Source organism: Dendrobates tinctorius, unplaced genomic scaffold (genome assembly GCF_039654945.1).
Source record: "Dendrobates tinctorius isolate UK_male_01 unplaced genomic scaffold, ASM3965494v1 ptg000098l, whole genome shotgun sequence".
Lineage (NCBI taxonomy): Eukaryota > Metazoa > Chordata > Amphibia > Anura > Dendrobatidae > Dendrobates > Dendrobates tinctorius.
In genome coordinates, this window is record NW_027361766.1 from 24,126,529 (window position 1) to 24,151,778 (window position 25,250).

The window sequence follows — 25,250 nt, forward strand, 5'->3', positions numbered from 1 at the left end:
ACCAGGTGGCTGCTTAGCCACAACTCTCCTAGGTATGCCCGACACCATGGCACAGTGGATCCACGAACCACAAACATCACCTGCAGGCGTGACAAAATTATTAACTTCAAACTGTTTGGAAATGGCCTGAAAAGTGTTCTCTTACGCACCTGCCTTGCCTTCCCTATGGTCGCTACCCTTTGTTGTGTTCCTTTTTGGGTCTTACAACAACTGCGTTCCTCGATAATAATCTTCTAAGGCCTTTTAAAGCCCACTTTGACACACTTCTGGGTCTGAGCATTGAGGCTGTAATGTGTTCAGTTGTCATTTTGAATTTACCTCCATCCAGTATCTTCTGCTACCATCATCTCCTCATACACTGTGACTTCTATAATTTGCACCTACTGCTCCACAAGATCTGTTGGTTAACGCATCCTTTTCTGTAAGCATTAGGAACTGTTATTAAACTCTGTTCACATTAAATTGAAATCTGCAGTGAATTCTTAATCTTGCATCTACTGCATCTGTGACCAGTTGGTTAACTCACCATTTGCAGTAAGGATTAAAAAGTTATTACAGTTTGTTCACATTGCATTGTAAACTGCTATGGATACTTCAACCTAGACCCTATAATGTTGATCCATAGGAAAGTTAAAACCCCTTGAGTAAGATGCAAATTCCATATTAATGGAAAAATGCTTCCTGACTCCATGTATTGCAATCAGACTAGTTCCCCGAATCAACGACTCCTCACAGAATCTGGCACCCCTATCCTGTAATATTGTATGTGTCCTGCTGTTTAACCCATAATTTGCAGTAAACATTGCAAACTGTTATTAGAGTCTGTTCAGATTACTACAATCTTCTGCTGGTTCTTCAACTTACGTCTAAGTTTGGTTTCAGACATGGCATTATCAGTCCTCCAGGTGATGTGTCCTGCCTTGCTTGTTTGTCTACTGTTCCAGCATAGCCTGTTTAACAGTTTTAATATTGATAGAAAACACAAGTCCTTGAAGTTCAACCTAAAAACTAATATCTTGTTCCCGAGGAAGGCAAATGAGGCAGATGGCAATTCCTTCTGGTGTCAATATATGGCAATCACAGAATCAAGTACACATATCCTTGTACTTTATATTTTTCAACAAAGTCAGGTTCTCTGTCATGGAATTTTCTTGAGTTAGCAATGCAGAGAAGACTTTTAATAGATTTGCCGTTTCGCCATCCTTTTCTACCATTTCACACATTTTTGAGGGGACTAAAATTATCATTTTTTAGTCTTTTACTGTTTATGTAGTTGAAGAATATTTTTAGATTAGTCTTGCTTTCCTTATCAATTAGTCTCTTGGTCTCAGTCTCTGCTGCCTTGATTTTTTTTTAATAATTATTTTTTGTTTAAAACAAGCACAAACAGGCTCTGTTTCTATGATAAGGAACATGTTTGTGCTTCGAGGCGGCCTGTGGGCAGGTCTCTCCTTGGTTTCTCTGGCTTAAAGCAGGATAGAGCAGGAAGATATGCTTCCGGAGGACGTGAAGAAGGCAAGCTCCAAAACGCGCATAGAGGACCTGGCAGCACGTTTAGGGTAAGTTCTGCTGCGGATTTTTCCGCGCGGATTTTACTAAATCCGCAGGTAAAATGAACTGCGTTTTACCTGCAGATTTAGTGCAGATTTCCTGCAGATTTTGTGCGGATTTCCCCTGTGTTTTTACACCTGCGGATTTCTATAATGGAGCAGGTGTAAAAATGCTGTGGATTCCGCACAAAGAATTGACATGCTGCAGATTCAAATCCGCGGAAAAATCTGCAGCATGTGCACAGCGTTTTTTGTTTTACATTGATTAGAATGGTATTGTACACCGCAGGAGAATCTGCTGCGGATCCGCAGGGCCAAATCCGCTGCAGATTTGCAGCAGAATCCGCAACGTGTGCACATATCCTTACTCTTTAGTTACAAAATGTTATTTTGATGTTATTTCATGCCATTTGCTCAGGCATTTTATCTCTTTTAATAGCACATTGTGCTTATAAGCCTGATCGTTTACCTGTCTCATGTACTCCAGACCCTTACCATTTACTTATAACAATACTCACACACTGATGTGTATCTAATCCTCTATCACTGTATACAATTGGTATATGTATATATCATGTGCTATTCTATATTTAAGGTGCTGCTATGACACTTGCACTTTATTTTGATTAAGCGTAATGTATATTTTTACCTTCTCTGGGCATTTTTGCAATATAATAATTTCTCTATGAATTTACACTTTTTAGGAGTTTTGTATACTCCCTCCTTTGTAACGTGCACCATCACTTGGTTGAGCTGTTCATTATTTTTTGTTTTTATATACTATTTCTAATAAAATTTTGTATTTTATATTATTACGGTTTTTCTTACATGGCCTTTTTTTTCCCTTTTTTTTATATGATCCCTTTTTCCTGTTTAGTTTATCCCTCCTACTGCTCCCATGATTCCCACTCAGTCGTTTTTGTGAGTGTGTTTTTATGATTGTAGTTTTCTTTTATGTCTGTCTGTCATGATAGTGTTATCCTATACACTTCTGTACCTCTCTGCCTGACGGGGATGATTTCACTGCAGATCAGAAGCGGTGTTTGCTGCGCTGTCATGCAGATGACAGCGCAACAAACACCCAGTGTTCGGGGGGGGGGGCGAACCTGAACAGTAACATGGACATCTCCACCTTCAGGGGTAATCTGGGGTACAGAGCCTAGGTTCCTCCTAGCTTGAGGGACAGGGAAGGAGCCCATTACCCTGGGAAATCCCGCTACAGAGTTGCGACGGCGTCCTTATGAAATATAACCTCCACTCTATCCTCCGCTCTTATAAGCCATTACTACCAAACTGTCCTCCCTGATGAACAATGAACTCCATTTTGTCAACCCTTATGAATTATGAAAACACACCATCACCCGTTAAGACCTATAACCTCCACTCTGATGACCCACAGTCCCCTACACACATTATATTGGGCCATAGCACCCCTATACACACTATGAATGCCCATAGCCCCATATATGTATCATTGCCCTTTCCACCACCTCCATCACTGCTTTCTCCCCCAGCACCCCCATCATTGCCTATTCCACCACCACCATCATTGCCTCCTCCCCCATCACCATCATTGCCCTCTATACACTGTGTGATTTCTCATAGCCCCCTATATACAGTATGATATGCCATAGCTGCCTATGCACAGTATGATAGCCCATTCACTTCTACACACAATATAATCCATCATAGTTTTCTATACACAGTATTATGCCCCAAGGCACTATATACACAGTGTGACATCTCATAGCCTCCTATACACAGTATGATGTTCCAAGGCACCATAAACAGTGTGATTTCTCATAGCCCGCTATACACTGAATGATGGACTGCGCCATAGCTGCCTTACACAGTATAATGGCCCATCAACTCTTACACACAGTGTGATCCCTCACAGTATGATGGCCACCACAGTTCCTGTACACAAAGTCTGATGCCTCAAAGCTCCCAATAAAAAATATGATGGCCTATATATCCCATACACAATATGATAGCCACCACATCTGCCTATATACAGTATAATTCCTTATAGCCCATACACCCAGTATGATGGTCTATAGCTCCCTAGATACAGCAAGATGACCACAAGCAATGGGTGGACACCTGGATGTTTGGGTCCGCCCGAATAGTTACAAAAAGTTAGGGTACCAGAACAGTACCCTGACCCGAACCCGGACCCCATTCACTTCAATGGGGGGGCCTGAACATCCAGTGTTTCCCATGCTGTCATGAAATGAAATTTCGTTGAATCCATTATTCCATCTACCTGTGAAATGTTCCACATGCCATTGGCTGCAACACAACCCCAAAGCATAATTCATCCACCCCCATGCTTATTGGTTGAAGAGGTGTTCTTTTCATGAAATTTTGTGCCCTTTTTTTGTCCACACATACAGTTGATCATTGTGGCCAAAGAGTTCTGTTTTAACCTCATCGTTCCAAAGGAGTTGTTTCCAAAATGCATCAAGCTTGTTTAGCTGTTCTTTTGCATACTTCTGACGCTGAATTTTATAGTGAGGATGCAAGAGAGGTTTTCTTCAGTCTCTGAAGAGTAGAAAAATCTACCACAGCTCCAGAGTCTGATAAATCTTTCTGAAGGTCTTTTTGCAGTCAAGTGGGGGTTCTGATTTGCCTCTCTAGCAATCCTATGAGCAGCTCTCACTGAAATTTTGCTTGGTCTTCCAGACCACACCTAGACTGCCACTCTTCCTGTTAACTACCATTTTTTAATTACATTTTGAACTGAGGAAACGGCAACATGAAAACGCTTCTTTGCTATCTTCTTATAGCCTTCTCCTGATTTGTTTGCCTCCACCATTTTCATTCTCAGAGTGCTAGGCAGCTGTGTAGAAGAACTCGTGGCTGCTGGTTTTCGGCACAAGGTTAGAGTTAACTAGGTTTTTTCAAAGCTGGGAAATCTGCATCACCTGGTCTTTCCTAATGATCATAGAATCATAGAATGGTAGAGTTGGAAGGGACCTCCTGGGCCATCTGGTCCAACCCCCTACTCAAAGAAGGATTCACTAAATCATCCCAGACAGATGTCTGTCCAGCCTCTGTTTGAAGACTTCCATTGAAGGAGAAATCAACACCTCTCGTGGCAGCATGTTCCACTCATTGATCACACTCACTGTCAAAAAGTTTTTTCTAATATCTAATCTGTGTCTCCTCCCATTCAGTTTCATCCCATTGCTTCTAATCTTTCCTTGTGCAAATGAGAATAAAGATGATCCTTCTACAATGTGACAGCCCTTCAGATATTTGTAGACAGCTATTAAGTCTCCTCTCAGTCTTCTTTTTTGCAAGCTAAACATTCCCACATCCTGTAACCGTTCCTCATACTAAATGATTAGCAGATGGGTCACCAATCTCTGAACTTGCTCCAGTTTGTTGCTGTCTTTTTTAAAATGTGGTGCCCAAAACTGGACACAGTATTCCAGATGAGGTCTGACCAAAGAGGAGTAGAGGGCAATAATGACTTCACGTGATCTAGATTGTATGCTTCTGTTAATACATCCCAGATTTGTATTTGCCTTTTTTTGCTGCTGCTTCACACTGTTGACTAATTTTTAGTTTATGATCTATTAGTATACCCAAGTCTTTTTCACATGTGCTGTTGCTTAGCCCTATTCCTCCCATTCTGTATATGCTTTTTTCATTTTTATTACCCATATGTAGTAATTTGCATTCTTCCCTGTTAAAAACCATTCTTTTAGTTGATGCCCACTGCTCCAGTTTATTTATCTTTTTGAATCCTCTCTCTCTCTCTTCTCTAGTATTAGCTATCCCTTTTTGTTATCAGCAAATTTAATCAGTGTACCCTCAATTCCTTCATCTAAATCATGGTAATAGTGAACAAGCCTTAACCTTAACAGGCTAATTAAGGTCTGAAACATTAGTCAAAGTTATCTGAGCATGCAAAGCTCCAAGGGTGTCCAAACTATTGCATCAGCCCACTTTCATTTTAGAAATTTTTAAAATGTAAAAATTTACAATATATATATTTTGTTGCCTAAAATACAAGGGAAATGTGTAATCTTTAACTTTAGGCTTTTTAGAGATCATTACATCTTCAATTTGCTTAACTGACATAATAGTAATTTGACCAGGGGTGCCAACATTTTTGCATGCCACTGTGTATATATACAGCTCTGGCAAAAATTAAGAGACCACTTTCAAATGTTCAGTTTGTCTGATTTTTCTCTTTATAGGTATATTTCTGAGTAAAATGTAAATTGTTCTTTTAGTCTATAAACTTCTGGCAACATGTCTCCGACTTTCCAAGCAATACATTTTGTATTTATTTTCTGACAAAGAAAAAGGGTCAAAATTAAAAACAAAACAGTGCTTTCAGACCTCAAATAACGCAAAGAAAACAAGTTCATAATCATTTAGAAACAATAATACTAATGTTTTAACTCAGGAAGAGTTCAGAAATCAATATTTTGTGGAATAACCATGATTTATAAAAACAGCTCTCATACGTCTTGGCATGCTTGCCACCAGTCTTTCACACTGCTCCTGGTGCAAAAATTTAGGCAGTTGTTCTTTGTTTGATGGCTTGTGACTATCCATCATCCTCTTGATTACATTCCAGAGGTTTTCAATGGGGTTCAGGTCTGGAGAATGGGCTGCCCATGACAGGGTTTTGATGTGGTGGTCTCTTAATTTTTGCCAGAGCTGTATATATATATTAAAGGAATTTAAAATCTAGTCCAGACATTGACAAGGCCCGAAAGAAAGATTTTTATTTTAAATAATTTCTCCTTCAAAGTTTACTTTCGTTAAAGAATGATCCCTTTTCAGAAATTACAGCATTTGCAGACCTTTGGCATTCTAGCAGATAATTTGCTGAGGTAATCTGGAGAAATTTCACCCCATGCTTCCAGAAGCCCCTCCCACAAGTTGGTTTGGTTTGATGGGCACTTTTTGCGTACCATACGGTCAAGCTGCTCCCACAACTCAGTTGGGTTGAGATCTGGTGACTGCGCTGGCCACTCATTACAGAGAGAATACCAGCTGCCTGCTTCTTCCTTAAATAGTTCTTGCATAATTTGGAGGTTTCCTTTGGTTATTGTCCTGTTGTAGAATGAAATTGGCTCCAATCAAGCGCTGTCCACAGGGTATGGCATGGCGTTGCAAAATGGAGTGATAGCTTTTTTTATTCAAAATCCTTTTTACCTTGTACAAATCTCCCACTTTACCAGCACCAAAGCAACCCCAGACCATCACATTATCTCCACCATGCTTGACAAATGGCGTCAGGCACTCTTCCAGCATCTTTTCAGTTGTTCTGCATCTCACAAATGTTCTTCGGTGTGATCCAAACACCTCAAACTTGAATTCATCTATCCATAACACTTTTTACCTATCTTCCTCTGTCCAATGTCTGTATTCGTTTGCCCATATTAATCTTTTCCTTTTATTAGCCAGTCTCAGATATGACTTTTTCTTTGCCACTCTGCCCTGAAGGCCAGCATCCCGGAGTCGCCTCTTCACTGTAGGCGTTGACACTGGCGTTTTGCGTGTACTATTTAATGAAGCTGCCAGTTGAGGACCTGTGAGGCGTCGATTTCTCAAACTACAGACTCTAATGTACTTGTTTTGTTGCTCAGTTATGCAGCAGGGTCTCCCACTTCTCTTTCTACTCAGGTTACAGCCTGTTTGCCCTCCTCTGAAGGGAGTAGTACACACCGTTGTAGGAAATCTTCAGTTTCTTGGCAATTACTCGCATGGAATAGCCTTCATATCTAAGAGCAAGAATAGACTGTCGAGTTTCACATGAAAGTTCTTTTTTTCTGGCCATTTTGAGAGTTTAATGGAACCAACAAATGTAATGCTCCAGATTCTCAAGTAGCTCAATGGAAGGACAGGTTTATACCTTCTCTAATCAGCCTAACTGTTTTCAGCTGTGCTAACATACTTGCACAAGGGTTTTCAAGGGTATTCTAACTATCCATTAGCCTTCTTACACAGTTAGCAAAGACAAAGTATCATAAGAACACTGGAGTGATGGTTGTTGGAAATGGGCCTCCATACACCTATGAAGATACTGCATTACAAACCAGATGTTTGCAGCTAGAATAGTCAATTACCACATTAACAATGTATAGAGTGTATTTCTGAATCATTTAATGTTAGCTTCATTGGAAAAAAACTGCTTTTCTTTCAAAAATTAGGAAATCTCTAAGTGACCATAAACTTTTGAACGGTAGTGTATGTGCGTGTGTGTATGTGTGTATATATATATATATATATATATATATATATATATATATATCGATGCAAAGAGAAGAGGTTGCACTCATGGAGATGAAAGTTTCACTGATCTATTGACATATCATGAACATGTCAAGTCGTGGGAGTGACATAAGGAGTGCAAGAAAGGCTGACAACGGCCGTTTGAAGCGCTCGGGTTGAAGCGCTCGAATAGCGCGAAACGGCCGTTGTCAGCCTTTCTTGCACTCCTTATGTCACTCCCCCGACTTGACATGTTCATGATATGTCAATAGATCAGTGAAACTTTCATCTCGATGACTGCGACCTCTTCTCTTTGCATGGATTCCCAGGATTGACTGTTTCCAGGTCTGGCACCCGAGATTCCCAGCTGCTGGGCTTCTGTATGCCGCACATCATTTGAAGTCACACGGTAACAGCGGTGCCGTCCGCTTTTTATCTTGAGTTTTGTGATATATATATATATATACACAGTATATATATATATATATATATAGTAAGGTTCCACCATGTGAGTGGTCGGGGATTACTCGCTTTGCAGGTCTTGGACTCCATTCCGTTACCTGCTGGCCATGCAGGTTCCCGGATACCTCTTACCCTCATAGGTATCCTGTAAGCACTTCTCCCTGACCCTGGTCAGTATCACACGGGTTTCAAGACCGTCCGCTCCTTTTGACTCCGACTCACTGGCACGGCTTCCCCAGGCTATGCGACATCCGAGCCTGGAACATGGGAGGTCCGTCCAGGATGACAGACTCCTAACACACTCTCTCACATGTGCAGCACACCTTCCCTAGATAGCTGTAACCACTCCCAGTTACCTATCACATGGCTAGTCACATGATCATGACCTCATCCCAGGTCCTCCAAATTCACAACCACACACATATCTTCAGGCAAAATGGGGTACAGTGAGCCCCCCTCACCACAGAGTGAGGTACATGGGTAGCCAGACCCTCCCAACTCTCAAAGCTACCCATAGTCCGGACCCAAATGTGAACAACAACTACTTAAATATTACGTACACTTAATAAAACACTCTGGGCTACATCACAGTAAGCTGCCATCCCTGTGATACATACATCCTATTAACCACGTGACCACAAGTCACACCACATATTCCCCCCCTCTGTTCAAACTTGTGGGGTTGAACACTTGTCATATCCCCGGGACCTCGAAACAGGTCACAGACGTTACCTAGCCCCATCCATCAAGAGAACCGTCTCTGTCCATTTTGGGCGTCATTCAACATCACCCCTTTGTTAGGCCTCCCCCACCCCCAGTGTTCAGTATGTCGCCCTTGGACTTCAGCACTTGAGTCACTTTCTGTCTGTGTCACCAGACCCTTTTTAGCCACCACACTTCTTAAAAGTGTCCCTTCATGTGACCTTTCTCTCCATGGCCACCTCCCACAGTTGTTGTGGTCATGAGCCCCACGTCCAGTCGTTCCTACTGGCTGATCTGAGTCTGATCCTCTGTTACCACGTGCTATATGGTGTCTCCTGTCTTTGCTACTCAGCTCTAAGTTAACAGTGGAGTCACTATCTCTACCCCGCTTTGCTTCAGTCAGCGTACTGCCAGTCTCTATAGAAGTACCTCGTTTCTCAATATCTCGGGCTGGAAGCAGTCGCCATCTTCTTTCACTGATGTGGGCCAGTAGTCCCGTAAGGCACCGTCTTTCCAGCCTTAACTGTTCCATCCCCTTTAGATATGCCATACGATACTCCAGCAGAGTACGTACATTTTCAAGACTCTCCACTGTACCTAAAGCGAAGAATGGTACCATACCCTTTTCACTGGGTATCTGATCTTCATGGTCACCTGGAATACTTAGGCTGAGTTCACACGTGGCGTTTTTTTCGCGTTTCCGCGGCAGTTTTAACCGCGCGATTTTGCCGCGAAAACGCGAAAAATAAGCATCCCATGCATTCCTATGGGATTTCGCAATGCTGTGCTAATGCTGCGGTTTTTACCGTGGCGGAATCGCTTCGCGGTAAAAACCGCAGCATGCTCATTAATTTTGCGGAATCGCGGCGATCCCGCACCCATAGGAATGCATTGTTCCGCTTACTTCCCGCATGTGGCTGTGCACACCATGCGGAAAGTAAGCAGAACCTTTGCGGATGGTGCCCACGGTCCGGAGGAGAGGAGACTGTCCTCTGGGCTGTGGGTACCATATCCCTGTAAAAAATAGAATTTAAAATAAAAAATATTGTTATTCTTACCTTCCGGCGTCCCGCGCAACCTTCCCGCTTCTCTCCACGCTCTCGTTCCCAGTAATCCTTTGCGAAAATGCCCGCGATGACGACCGTCCTCGCGGGATCGCGAAGTCTCGCGGTCATTTGCGCGGCATCATCGCGAATTACCGCGAGACATCGCGATCCCGCGAGAACGGACGTCATCGCGGGCATTTTAGCAAAGGATTACTGGGAACGGCTGCGCGGGACGTCGGAAGGTAAGAATAACACCATTTTTTATTTTTTTTTTACATTTTTTCTTTTACTACTGATGCTGCATAGGCGGCCTCAGTAGTAAAAAGTTGGTCACACTTGTCAAACACTATGTTTGACGAGTGTGACCAACCTGTCAATCAGTTCTCCAAGCGATGCTACAGATCGCTTGGAAAACGCTAGCATTTTGCAAGCTAAATACGCTTGCAAAATGCGATTTTCCCGCGGAATGGAATTCCGGAATTCTCGCGGTAATTTCCGCGAGAGTTCCGGTACGTGTGCACATAGCCTTAGCTTCACCACCCCAGACTTATTCATCATCTCTTGCACAGCTCGACCATTTTTCCCAATGACTTTCCTCACCATAGGAATAGGTACGTGTATTACATCTTCCTGAAGCCTCCGAGCTTTCCTCACATGCTCTAGCCTCTTAGCAGCTTCTTGGATAAACCACTTTGTCTGCTCACATCTCCAGTGCTGGTCACTCAGAACAGCTACTCTTTTTGCCGTGACACTAGATGTGGACAGTAACACTATTTATCTTCCGGGGTCTAATACACCTTACACGCCGCCACAGACTTCTTGAAATCTTCATGCATAGATTCCCTGGCACATGCTTCTCGCACGTCTTCGGGTACCTCTATCACGCACTTGAGGAGCGAGGTCTCATTCTCTTCATGGACAGCTGGCTCCCGCTTCACCATAGACCTTTCCATCAAGACATCTGCCTCGACCAGTTGATTGTCTTGTTCCACCCTCAGCGCAAACTCTTCCTCAGTTTCACATTCTTCAAGACCACTTGCCAAGATGGGCATTTGCAGCTCCACTTCATTATCATACCGGCACTGCCGCTGTAAATCTGCAACCCCCAACTTTTTCTCTTGCATTAGACCTCCTAATGCTTCCCGGAGCACCTCCATATCTCCCAATATGGCCTTCTTCTCGGTTTGACACATTAACAGGTGACCTCTTAGCTCAGAGACTTCCTTCTACAGCTCATCCACCCTATACTCAGCCGCCTGTCTCAGGACCGTTTCTTATTTTACATGCTCTTTCCTTATCTCGGCCTGTAAATCTGCCACCTTGTCCTTCTCTCGAGACAACGCTCTAGCGAGGTCTTTGAACTCCTGCGTTTCCTTCTCTCCAGCCGGGCCTTGACTGCCAAGAATTCAGACTCCTTCAAACTTTCCTGAGGCTCTGCCCTGTCGTTCCACTGTGTCAGTGCTTCTGACATCACAACATCATACTCAACCTTAGCGGTTGCTACTAGTGATGACACGTCACCTTCATCCCCGACCTCTTCAGTGTCTGGAATAGTACTCACATCTTGCATTAACGAACAAGTCACAGTTCTTTCTTTATTGACATACTCAAAAGGTGCAATTTGTTCAGGCTCTTTGTGCCCTTTATGTCTCTGATGACGGGAGGACTTTCCCTCCTTCTGGGGCCCTTCCTTACTGTACTCCCTTTATATCTTATAGTCACAGTCACTCCCCCGGAGTCTGAGTCACACCCCACAGTATAGTGAATCCTCCAGTTACCCTCTAACTGGGTGTCCGCTCCACATGTCTTATCTACCACATTACTATCAGTCATTCTGTGTACATGTCAAGAGACATCAGGTCCGTAAGTTGGGCAGACGCACCCTTTCCTCTTGCGTCACCATCTGAATGGAAGTCACCATCACTCGATCGGTCATCCTGGAACCAGCAGTCCCCACATCTAACAGTGTTGGACCCCATTGCTAGGTCCCCGAGTTTGTCAGACAGCCGCCTTTCTTCTTGCCGCTCCTACATCTGACCCATCCACTTTGGGAGGCGTCACTGTCTCAATGCATGCCACCCTAACAGTAGAGAGGCCTCCATCTTCCTGCTGTAGAGGAACTCCCCTCTTCCACAAGTCAAAGAACAGTTTAGAGTCCCGGGCTATAACCACTGGACAAGACAAATTCGGGACTATAGCGACATTCTGTCCCGCAATGTCCCGGCATGTCTCAAAGATTACCCTGGCCACTGGATAATCCTTAGTGTCCCCGTGGTTGCAGGTGACCCCGAGCTTTCTACCGGGTATTTCAAATACCTCAGGTGCAACCCTCACTAGAGTCACCAGGCTGCCACAGTCGACCAGACCCACCACATATTCATTATTTATCTGTAGGGCACACCCTCATAGCATCATGCCGGGTGGGTAGTTCATAAGGCAGACTGGACACACATACAGCTGTGGCCAAAAGTATTGACACCCCTGCAATTCTGTCAGATAATACTCAGTTTCTTCCTGAAAATGATTGCAAACACAAATTCTTTGGTATTATTATCTTCATTTAATTTGGCTTAAATGAAAAAACACAAAAAGAATTGTCCTAAAGCCAAATTGGATATAATTCCACACCAAACATAAAAAAGAGGGTGGACAAAAGTATTGGCACTGTTCTAAAAATCATGTGATGCTTCTCTAATTTGTGTAATTAACAACACCTGTAAGTTACCTGTGGCACCTAACAGGTGTTGGCAATAACTAAATCACACTTGCAGCCAGTTGACATGGATTAAAGTTGACTCAACCTTTGTCCTGTGTCCTTGTGTGTACCACATTGAGCATGGAGAAAAGAAAGAAGACCAAAGAACTGTCTGAGGACTTGAGAAACCAAATTGTGAGGAAGCATGAGCAATCTCAAGGCTACAAGTCGATCTCCAAAGACCTAAATGTTCCTGTGTCTACCGTGCGCAGTGTCATCAAGAAGTTTAAAGCCCGTGGCACTGTGGCTAACCTCCCTAGATGTGGACGGAAAAGAAAAATTGACAAGAGATTTCAACGCAAGATTGTGCTGATGTTGGATAAAGAACCTCAACTAACATCCAAACAAGTTCAAGCAGCCCTGCTGTCCGAGGGTACAACAGTGTCAACCTGTACTATCCGTTGGCGTCTGAATGAAAAGGGACTGTATGGTAGGAGACACAGGAAGACCCCACTTCTTACCCCGAGACATAAAAAAGTCAGGCTGGAGTTTGCCAAAACTTACCTGAAAAAGCCTAAAACGTTTTAGAAGAATGTTCTCTGGTCAGATGAGAAAAAAGTAGAGCTTTTTGGGCAAAGGCATCAACATAGAGTTTACAGGAGAAAAAAAAGAGGCATTCAAAGAAAAGAACACGGTCCCTACAGTCAAACATGGCGGAGGTTCCCTGATGTTTTGGGGTTGCTTTGCTGCCTCTGGCACTGGACTGCTTGACCGTGTGCATGGCATTATGAAGTCTGAAGACTACTAACAAATTTTGCAGCATAATGTAGGACCCAGTGTGAAAAAGCTGGGTCTCCCTCAGAGGTCATGGGTCTTCCAGCAGGACAATGACCCAAAACACACTTCAAAAAGCACTAGAAAATGGGTTGAGAGAAAGCACTGGAGACTTCTAAGGTGGCCAGCAATGAGTCCAGACTTGAATCCCATAGAACACCTGTGGAGAGATCTAAAAATGGCAGTTTGGAGAAGGCACCCTTCAAATATCAGGGACCTGGAGCAGTTTGCCAAAGAAGAATGGTCTAAAATTCCAGCAGAGCATTGTAAGAACCTCATTGATGGTTACCGGAAATGGTTGGTCGCAGTTATTTTGGCTAAAGGTTGTGCAACCAAGTATTAAGCTGAAGGTACCAATACTTTTTGTCTGGCCCATTTTTGAAGTTTTGTGTGAAATGATCAATGTTTTGCTTTTTGCTTCATTCTTTTTTGTGTTTTTTTATTCAAGACAAATTAAATGAAGATAATGATACCAAAGAATTTGTGTTTGCAATCATTTTCAGGAAGAAACGGAGTATTATCTGACAGAATTGCAGAGGTGTCAATACTTTTGGCCACAACTGTAGTACATTTTCCCCTGGCAAGAGTTTGTCTGCACTACCCCTTTTACGTCGGGATGCTCCGCCCTTTTGGGACACCATCCCTGGATGGGTTAACGCCCCCCTTTTGGGACTCCACCCCACTCTGGGATACACCCCGTGTACTCCTCCACGGCCTTCTTAGGCCAGAGTTCAGACAGTACAGTTTGTCTTTCGTGCTTGTACTGGCCCTTAAAGAGTTTATGTGACCTGGTTCACACTGTCCTCCTATGATACCTCACCAGCTCCTGCTGGCACTGCCACAGCTCTTGCTGTAGCCACAAACCTCTGGCTGCCGCTCACAAGCAGCTGTTGGTGTCACTGCAGCTCCTGCTGCTGCAGAACCTCTTTCTGCAACTTGCAACTGCAGCTCCCACTGTCAAAAGTCCATGCACGCTTCCACTGCACCGTATTCATGGATCCATGGGTCCATAGCAAGCTTCGTAGCCCCGCCGAGCCACAGCAAGTCAATGTGAAGAGAAAAAAAAATTCATGGACCCACCGATCCACAGCAAAAAAATTTGCACGCGTCCTTCTTGGACCATTGCCCGCATCTTCCACCAATTGTAAGGTTCCACCATGTGAGTGGATGGAGATTACTTGCTTTGCAGGTTTTGGAGGTAAACACTGGGACACTCAGGGTTAAAACGAGACCATTCACTTTATTACCAAGACAGTTTCAGCAGTCATTACACTGTCCGTTAAACCTTCAGCTTTAACAAATCAATAGTCTCTCACTGACCCAGGTCAGTAACACACAGACACCTGTCCGTTACCTGTTGGTGTCGGCCACACAGGTTCCCGGATGCCTCTTATCTTCAGAAGTATCCCGCAAACATAGCACAAAGTACAGTCTCTTCCTGACCCCGGTCAGTATAACACGGACTCCATTCCATTACCTGCTGGCCATGCAGGTTCCCGGATCCCTCTTACCTTCAGTTAGAAACTGACTCCATGAGGATGGTCTGAGTACCCGACGTTCAGAGATGGGGGTTGTGCTCACAGCCCAACACCATGCAGGACGCTTGGCATTTGTCACAGAACACCAGGATTGGAAAATTCATCACTGGTGCCCTGTGCTCTTCACAGATGAAAGCAGGTTCACACTGAGCACATGTGACAGATGTGACAGAGTCTGGTAAGAGAGTGATCTGCTGCCTGCAACAGCCTTCAACATGACTGGTTTGGCAGTGGTTCAGTAATGGTGTGGGGTGGCATTTCTTTGGAGGGCCGCATGGTGTTGGGCTGTGAGCACAACCCCCATCTGTGGACGTCGGGCACTCAGACCATCCTCATGGAGTCGGTTTCTAACCTTTTGTGCAGACACATGCACATTTGTGGCCTGCTGGAGGTCATTTTGCAGGGCTCTGGCAGTGCTCCTCCTGTTCCTCCTTGCCCAAAGGCTGAGGTAGCGGTCCTGCTGCTGGGTTGTTGCCCTCCTGCGGCCCCCTCCACGTCTCCTGGTGTACTGGCCTGTCTCCTGGTAGTGCCTCCAGCCTCTGGACACTACACTGATAGACACGCAAACCTTCTTGCCACAGCTCGCATTGATGTGCCACCCTGGATGAGCTGCACTATCTGAGCCACGAGTGTGAAAGCACAACCAACATTCAAAAGTGACCAAAACATCAGCCAGAAAGCATTGGTACTGAGATGTGGTCTGTGGTCCCCACCTGCAGAACCACTCCTTTATTGAGGGTGTCTTGATAATTGCCAATAATTTCCATCTGTTGTCTATTCCATTTGCACAACATCATGTGAAATTGATTGTCAGTGTTGCTTCCTAAGTGGACAGTTTGATTTCACAGAACTTTGATTTACTTGGAGTTATATTCTGTTGTTTAAGCGTTCCCTTTATTTTTTGAGCAGGTTATATTATGATGGCCTCACAGCCTCCCATATGGCTAGATGGCCACCAAATTTACCCTATATACAGTATAATGTTTCCACAGCTCCCTATGAGGTCCCCTAGCTCTCCATATACAGAATAATGGCCCAACAGCAGCTCCCTACAAACAGCATGATGGCCACATAGCCACACCTATATACAGTACATAGCTCCTTATATACAATATAATGTTCTCAACCTCCTGTATACAGTAGGTTGGCCTCAACAGCTCCCCTATATACAGTATGATGGTCCCACAATACATTTTTCCATACAACGCATGATGCCAGCCATAGCCCCCAACTCCTGGGCTGCATAATAATAAAAGAAAAACAACTTATAATCAACTAACCCAGTCTCCACATCCACTGCAGTCTCCATCACCTCTTCCAGCTTGTCTCGCAGTGGGGCAGAGTGGGCAGCATCTTTCTGTGATGTGATCGCACCACCCAACGTCTCCTGCGTGGTGCCGGACTATAATATGCCACAGGCTAGAAGTAGCTTGTAACCTGTTGAAGTAACTGGCGGATCACGGAGCCCCGACGGCTCTATGTCCCACTACAGCTGACAACACTATCGGCGTCCAGATGATGCCGATGCTGGCAACTGGTCAGCAGGTCGATGCTGCCCAGTGCCCACAGTTGGGCCGGCCCATGTGACATTTGCCCAATGGTCAGTCACCTCAGACTGCCACAGGAGGCAGAAGTAGGCCTGGTAATTTATATGAAAAACGGAAAACAAAAAAAATTCAAAGATATGTACTTAGATTTCCTCATGTTTTTATATAGTATATACAACAGACTTTTCTTTTAGGTTTTTAAAACATAAAGTAAATCTCATTCGCACTCTGAGTTTGTTTTTGATGGAGATCTGATCTCGCTGTAGATTTTTTTTTTTTTAAAAAGTAACATAGTAACATAGTTTAGACTGATGGAAGACCTTATGTCCATCTAGTTCAGCCTATTTTTAGTGCAGCTGTTCTGCATTGTTGATCCTGGGGAAGGCAAAAAAACCCCACAGAGTAGAAGCCAATTTTCTCCATATGGAAAAAAATTCCTTCCCCTAAGCTGGGTCAACCATCTACCTAAAATATTATGTTATTCGTAACCTTCTATACTGTTACAAGAAAAGCATCCATTCCTTTCTTACATTCATTCAGTGAGTTGGCCATCACCACTTCCTCAGGAAGAGAATTCCAGAGCCTCACTGCTCTTACCGTGAAGAACCCTCTTCCATGCTGGTACAGAAATTGTATTTCCTCCAAACGAAGAGAATGCCCCCTTGCTCTTGTCACAGTCCTTGGTACAAACAGTTCATTGGAGAGATCTCTGTATTGCCCTCTGATATACTTGTACACATATATTAGGTCTCCCCTAAGTCTTCTCTTTTCTAGAGTAAATAGACCTAATTTTGATAACCTTTCTGGGTATTGTAGTGAACCCACTCCATTTATCATTTTAGTAGCCCGCCTTTGAACCCTTTCAAGTTCAGTAATGTCTTTCTTGAGCACCGGCGTCCAAAATTGCACACAATACTCCAAGTGTGGTCTGACGAGTGATTTGTACAGAGGGAGAATTATGTTTTCATCTCGTGTCCCCAGACCTCTTCTAATGCATCCCATCACCCTATTTGCTTTGGTGGCAGCTGCCTGACATTGGGCACTCCAATTTAGCTTCTTATTGACTAAGATGCCTAAGTCTTTTTCCATGTCTGATTTCACCAGCAGTTTCCCATTTAGTAAGTAATTGTAGCATCTGTTTCACCTTCCCATGTGCATAACCTTACACTTATCTGTGTTAAACCTCATTTGCCATTTTTCAGCCCAATTCTCCAATTTACTCAAATCTGTCTGTAGTTGCAAACTATAGAAAAAACACGGTGAGCACAACTCAAGATGGTGCTAAGGGTTAGGTTCCCAAACCGTTAAAGCAACAAATATAAACCTAGCACTCAACTTAAAGGTATTTGCAAGGCGGTTTATTGTAGTACACGAAAAAAGACGTTTCGGTCAATGTGACCTTCAGTTACGTGTGGTATATAGATTGTGTAGAGCTTATAGGCATCTATCAGAAAGGACGATGGTACTTTAAGCATTGAGGAGAATAATCTCTCTAAGGTAATGAGCTTGTCAGTATACAGGAGAGGGGCAAACGTGCCTCCAGATGCGGTGTCCACCGGCCGGTGGACACCGCATCTGGAGGCACGTTTGCCCCTCTCCTGACCACTTAGTGATGCACCAGCGATCCATATCGTTGTCAGGATCGCTGGTGCATCGCTAAGTGTAACGGTACCCAAATGCTTTAGAGAAGTCAAGATAAATGACATCCAATGATTCTCCTTGGTCCATTTGAAAGCTTACATCCTCATAGAAGCTGATCAGGTTAGTTTGACAGGAGCGATCCTTCATATATCCATGTTGATATGGAGTTAAACATTTATTAACATTGAGATATTCCATAATGGTATCCCTTAGAAACCCTTCAAAAATTTTACCCACAACAGATGTTAAGCTTACCGGCCTATAGTTTCCAGGTTCCCTTTTACACCCCTTTTTGAATATTGGTACTACATTTGCTTGCCGCCAATCCAAAGGAACAGACCCTGTTTCTATAGAGTCTTAAATATAAGGAATAGAGTCCTGTCTATCACATTACTTAACTCTAGAGTTGAGCGACTTTGGTCGGATCGGGTTTCGTGAAACCCGAATGAAACAAAATAAGTTTCAGATGAAACTCGTCCGACTAGAGCAAAAAAAGTCGGAGTTTCGTCCGACTTTTATTTCCCATTGACTTGCATTGGGGTCGGGTTTCGGACGAAACTCCGACTTTGTTTTGCTCTAGTCGGACGAGTTTCATCTGAAACTTATTTTGTTTCATTCGGGTTTCACGAAACCCGATCCGACCAAAGTCGCTCAACTCTACTTAACTCCCTTAATACCTGAGGATGATTTTCTGCTGCGATTTGAAATATGGTATATATCTCACACTTTCCACAATAAAATGTCTCTTGAGTTTTTATATTTTTGCATTCAGGTTATAACACCCCATTTTTTGGACTGTGCAGAAAACTTTGGGCTTGCATTACGTGGACACATTTCTGCATTACTACATGTAAAAACTGCAGTAAGATTACATGCCATTTTTTAACTGCATTTTATAACAAACAACATTTGTGACTTCAAATTTTTCAAAAGTCTCTCTTTATATACGTTTTGACAGAGGTTTGATAATCTGACTATATGTACAACTGATACAAAATGTCATCATGGATAGACTTATATAATCACTATACTGTACGTACAGTCCTTAGAAGCCACACATACATAATATACTGATGTATATACCCATCGTATACAGCTCTCCGGGAAGCTGGTCAACCGATCAGAAATTCCAGGACAGGCCGTAAAAACTATGCATCTTTTTGACCTGTCCATAAAAAACATTTCAGGCGTCCGTGATTGTTTAGAAGCTGAAGAAACTTATATAGATTATTTTGACTATAATTATTATATTACCATTCACAGTGAATGCAGCTGATGTCTTCATTAGAGATGAGCGACTTTGTTTGGATTAGGTTCCGAATACAATCGGAATCGAATATTAGTTTTGCAATATTCGACGAACACAGCCGAGCATCATTAGAGTCAATGGGAGTAGAAATTACTGAATATGTTCGGAACCGATCATAAGACATACATTCCGCACGAATATTGTTAGAATATGGCTCGAATATGTCAAAATTAGATTAGGGGACAAAATCCGAACAAATTTGTTCATCTCTAGTCTTCATATCACAATTATTGGCTGTAAACATGCATCACTGATAATCCTAAGGCGGAGTGCACACGTACTTTTTTGCCCTGCGGATTTTTCCGCGCAGAATTGAAGAAATCCGCAGGTCAAATTACCTGCATTTTTCCTGCAGATTTCTTCCTTTTTTCTTGCGGTTTTTCCCTGCGGATTTCCCCTGCGGATTTGGAGAATGCAGCAGGAGGAAAACCGCACAAAAGAAGTGACATGCTGCATATTTTGAACCACAAGAAAACTGCGCGGAAAAATCCGCAGCGTCTGCACAGCGGTTTTTTTTTTCTATTGATTAACATGCTACTGTACATCACAACGTGGATATGCAGCGTTTCTGCTCGGTAAAATCCGCTGGATATCTGCATCGTGTGCATATGACCTAATTATTTATTATGGTTTTCCAAAAAACCATAAAAGTAAAAAATAAAAAATCAAGTTGACAACTCTACGGTTATACAAAATACATTATTACCGTCACTCACCTACTATTGCTCTCTTCAGCTGCTGCCTCTCCTCAGGTGTAAACACCACTTCTGCGGCCCCTGGTCCCTGCCAGGTGACCAGTCTGCTCGGCAGTGTGTAAGTCCGCAGGAGCAGCGCACACACCAAGAAGCCCACTGCAAGGAGCAGCAAACCGAGTAGGGCTCCCCCTGTGCCTCTCCAGCGGGTTTTAGACATCTCGAGCTGTGAAGCTGCCTCACTGCTGCAAACACCGGTTGCAAGGCAGCATGGGACGCGTAATTCTGTGCACTGTGACTTCTGGGGAACCATGTGACTGCAGGCAGGGTGTGCTGACTGTACTGTATGCAACACACGCTTCACAGATGGAAAAAATAAGAACTCTGCTGCCACCTATGGGAAGTAGGGATCCTAAAAGTCTGTATCATATTGTGGATTTGGCTGCGGATTTTTCTGTGCAGATTTTCATAAATCCGCAGGTAAAATGACCTGCAGATTTAGTGCAGATTTTTTGTAGTTTTGTGCGGATTTCGCCTTCGTTTTTACGCCTGTGGATTTCTATAATGGAGCAGGTGTAAAAACGCTGCGGATTCTGCACAAAGAATTGATATGCTGCGGACAATAAACCGCAGCAAATCTGCGCGGAATTTTCCGCAGCATGTGCACAGCGGATTTGGTTTTCCATCGGTTTACATGGTACTACTGTACTACTGATCCGCAGCCAAATCCGCAACGTGTGCACATACTCTAAACGGTTTTGCGACATAATTTAGGGACTGCAGCTGTTCTGCCTTCTTCCACGCATGATGCTGTGTGGATTCCAGCATACGGCTGAACCTTTCATCCACTCCCAGAAACAAGACTGTATGGGTGCTTAAGTCTATTATTTATTGGGATGATATGGACAACGATGGGAGATGATAACAGATGGATAATTCAGCAGATTGTTGTACAAAATGTGGATGATTCAGGTAAAAACTACAAAAGACAGATAATACAGCATATCAGTACTAGTAGACAGTATACAATAGACGAATACTGGAAGGTAATAGCAATGCAGGGTATTATCACAACAGTAGCAATGATACAGGATGCTGCTATCATGCATTATATAAGAGCTGAGCAATGTAACATACACAGCAGCAATGGAGAAAGAAATATCTAACACAACTAGTGGCTGCCAGCTTTACACTCACTGAGCAGAGGATGCATAACTAGAGGATGCTTATAACAAACATGCAGTGAAATAACATCACAGGAGCTGAGCATGCAATGCAAACATCATAGGGGGCTGCATTATCGCATATAACACAGATTCATAACTCATAATTGCATTATCCTTACCGGAATCCGCTTGTTATAGCAATGGTTTTGCAAAGAGCTGAGCTACACACATGTGGGCTGCTCAGGAGACGCTGGAGAATGGTTACATGTTGTTAGCGTGGGTGGTCTGGAGCAGGAAAACCCCGGGAGTGGACCCTCTGGACCGTGGCACCGAGGGACCCCGGGCGAGCTGCCCGGTGGAACCGACCCCTATACAGGGACCGTTATGAGCAGGCCCAGGGGTTCGAGTACCATGGTAGCCAGTACCGAGAGGGGCGGCTCACGATAGACCTGAGTAAGACTGTGAGACTGGAGTAAAGAATGACAGAACAAGACTGGAACCAGGAGGCCGGAAAGAAGTGAGACAGAAGACTGGAACGGGAAGGAATGACAGGAGTAGGAACACTGGAGACAGGACTGGAGTAGGACGGCAGGGACACTGGAGACAGGACTGGAGTAGGACGGCAGGAACGCTGGAGACAGGACTGGAGTAGGACGGCAGGAACACTGGAGACAGGACTGGAGTAGGACGGCAGGAACGCTGGAGACAGGACTGGAGTAGCACGGCAGGAACACTGGAGACAGGACTGGAGTAGGACAGCAGGAATACTGGAGACAGGACTGGAGTAGGACGGCAGGAACACTGGAGACAGGACTGGAGTAGGACAGCAGGAATACTGGAGACAGGACTGGAGTAGGACGGCAGGAACGCTGAAGGCAGGACAAGAGTAGGATGGCAGGAACACTGGAGACAGGACTGGAGTAGGACGGCAGGAACGCTGGAGACAGGACTGGAGTAGCACGGCAGGAACACTGGAGACAGGACTGGAGTAGGACAGCAGGAATACTGGAGACAGGACTGGAGTAGGACGGCAGGAACACTGGAGACAGGACTGGAGTAGGACGGCAGGAACACTGGAGGCTGGACTGGAGTAGGACAGCAGGAATACTGGAGACAGGACTGGAGTAGGACGGCAGGAACACTGGAGACAGGACTGGAGTAGGACGGCAGGAACACTGGAGGCTGGACTGGAGTAGGACGGCAGGAACGCTGAAGGCAGGACAAGAGTAGGATGGCAGGAACACTGGAGGCAGAACTGGAGTAGGACGGCAGGAACACTGGAGGCAGAACTGGAGTAGGACGGCAGGAACACTGGAGGCAGAACTGGAGTAGGACGGCAGGAACACTGGAGACAGGACTGCGGAAGAGAACAAGGAACACAGGTTGCAGGACTGAGAGGCTGCTGCAGAGAGCAGCTGAGAACGGAACTGCAGGAGCAGAGAGCACACGATGAAGCAAGGCCAGAGTGCTAGGAAACACAACGATCAGGCGCCTCCCTCAGGGGGAAGCAGCCTGATATGGCCCCGTCTGGTCAGCCATTGGTCCAAAGGTGCTTCCGGGTCAGGGCACAGCCGGAGCATAAGAAGCAGGAAGGAGGCGCGGCAGCGGCCTATGGTGCATGCGCATAGCATGCAGGGAGGGCATCGGTCATGAGCCCGTCTCAGGTGACCGCCACGGCCGTCGGGTGGAGAGAGGCTGCGGCGTGGGAGCGGAGGCTGACTGTGGCGTGGGAGCGGAGGCCGGGTGAGTATGGCGGAGCGGTGTAACACATGTTGTTGACCAAGGCCAGAAGAAGGGGTGGTTCTGAACAATTAACCATTCGGGGAACAGGAAATTCCAAACACAGGAATAAAAGAGAAGGGCAACTTATGACACCTACTGGCGATAGCTGGAACAGCGCCTAAAAATATCTAGCTGCACCAAATTTGCAGAACAGCAGCCAAACCAGAAACTTTAATTTACAGATATTTTATGACTTTGTCAACAGTCGTCAAACAGAAACATACAATGTACTGAGACGCATCACGTGCTAAGAAGAAAGAGATTAGCACAGGTTACCCTGCATACTGCACCATCAGCATACCTCACAACTTTTGAAGATCAGAAAGATCAGAAAGAGGGATAAATTATGTGGCGCGCTGCAGAGAACTTTGATTATGCCCCTGGCTACACCCCATTCTACACCCAATTACAATATCTTTCTACCCTGGCAGGAGGAGATGTCAGAGGGGCAGTGGTAGTGAGGGACATTCAGAAGACTCCTGAGACTGCAGGGTGTAGACCCAAATCTAGGACTGTCCACTGTATCCTGGGCAGTTGGGACTAGAGATGAGCGGATCAATTCACCGGACTCTGGTCTTACCCCTTATTTGATGCATTTTTTGTGCAGATGAGAAGCCAAGTTTTAATGTGGTTTTTATAGTATAGAAAAGCTTTGATTCTGCCCTTATGTAAAAAACTGCAGTTACTTTATTTACATGCATTTATTTAAGGTTCCACTTAAAAGCCACGAGAGACAAAAAAGCACCAAAACCGCACAGTTCTGCAGCATCTTTAGACTCACAGGCTCAGTTTTCATGAAATCACATCCACTTTGCTTGGACAGTTAAACAGCAGAATTTCTGTGCTGTGCAAAAAAGCATCATTTATGCTCCATGTGAACATGATATTAATGTCTAAACAAAGTGGATGTTATTTTGAAGCAATGGCCGGGGGACCACCACAATGCAGGGAGACTACAGTACACAAGATGAGGTGCAAAGAGTAAAGGGTTAATTTATTTACAGGCAAGGAATGCAGTGATAGGAAGGTGTAAACAGGGGTATGCAATGACAGAAAACAATTTACATAAGTGCGAACCTACCTACTAGTCACTTGAATAATGAGGAAAATACACAAATAGTGACAAATAGTAGGTATATGAACAATCCAAATGATTACCATGCAAGCCCATGGATGAGGGAAGACAATTGCTGGATCACATGAAAATCACCCAAGTATACTCACACTGCCCACAATGCCCAACGTGTGTCGCTGCTTGCCTGCAGCTTCGTCAGGGGAAGTCTGACTAATACTGTAGGTTGATCAGATTTTACTGTTGCAATTTGTCCATATCTTTATACTAAATATTCTATGCATATTATATGGTAATAGAGGGCATTGTTGTGAATGCATACTTGAAATATGTAATTATATAATTATTTCTCTTTCTGTATACTGCATGACTTCTTCACCTGCCCACTTTTGTTCTATTTGTGGTTTTTAATTGTTTTTATTGTACACTTGGACCTTCATGGCTATTGTATGTCAAATAAAAGCCTTTCTTCACATGGACATTCTGCTGTTGTGTGCATGTTATCCTGTGTCTCTTTTCTCCTTTTTTTTCATTTGATTTCACCAGCAGGCAAGACAGGTTCAGGAGGCTGAGCATCACCCTCTTGCGGCACTGGTACAGGACGGGCCTCAGACCGGCACGGCCGTAGCATATTCCTGTGGTGCACTCTAGGGGCGGACGCCCCATCCTCAACCTGAACCTTGTAGACCGGACCGTCAGCATACACTCGCTCGATGACTTTGTAAGGCTGTACTTCCCATCTCTCGCTTAGATTACCCTTGGGGCATTTCTCTCTGACTAATACTCGGTCCCCGGGCTGGAGCAGTATCTCTTGAATTGGTTTACGGCCCGTATGTTCTTTCTCCTGTAGCTGCTGACCCACCAACCGCCATATTGTTTGCAGTCGTTTCCGATGTTCTTTCACCCATGAAGTAACATTTCACTCCATCAGCTCCTCTGGCTGTTCCAACTTCAATTCAATGATCTCTTGTCCA

The 25,250-nt window shown here is 44.4% G+C and overlaps 1 protein-coding gene across 1 annotated transcript in view; it reads right to left on the minus strand.

The window, feature by feature from the left end:
* PM20D1 (peptidase M20 domain containing 1) overlaps positions 1-20,553 on the minus strand; it is a 146,857-nt gene extending 126,304 nt beyond the window's left edge. The window contains exon 1 of the mRNA XM_073587233.1: positions 20,281-20,553. Coding sequence (XP_073443334.1) covers positions 20,281-20,476 — 196 coding nt within the window. The 5' untranslated portion in view covers positions 20,477-20,553. The remainder of the gene's footprint in view (positions 1-20,280) is intronic.
* Between the last annotated feature and the right edge of the window lie 4,697 nt (positions 20,554-25,250).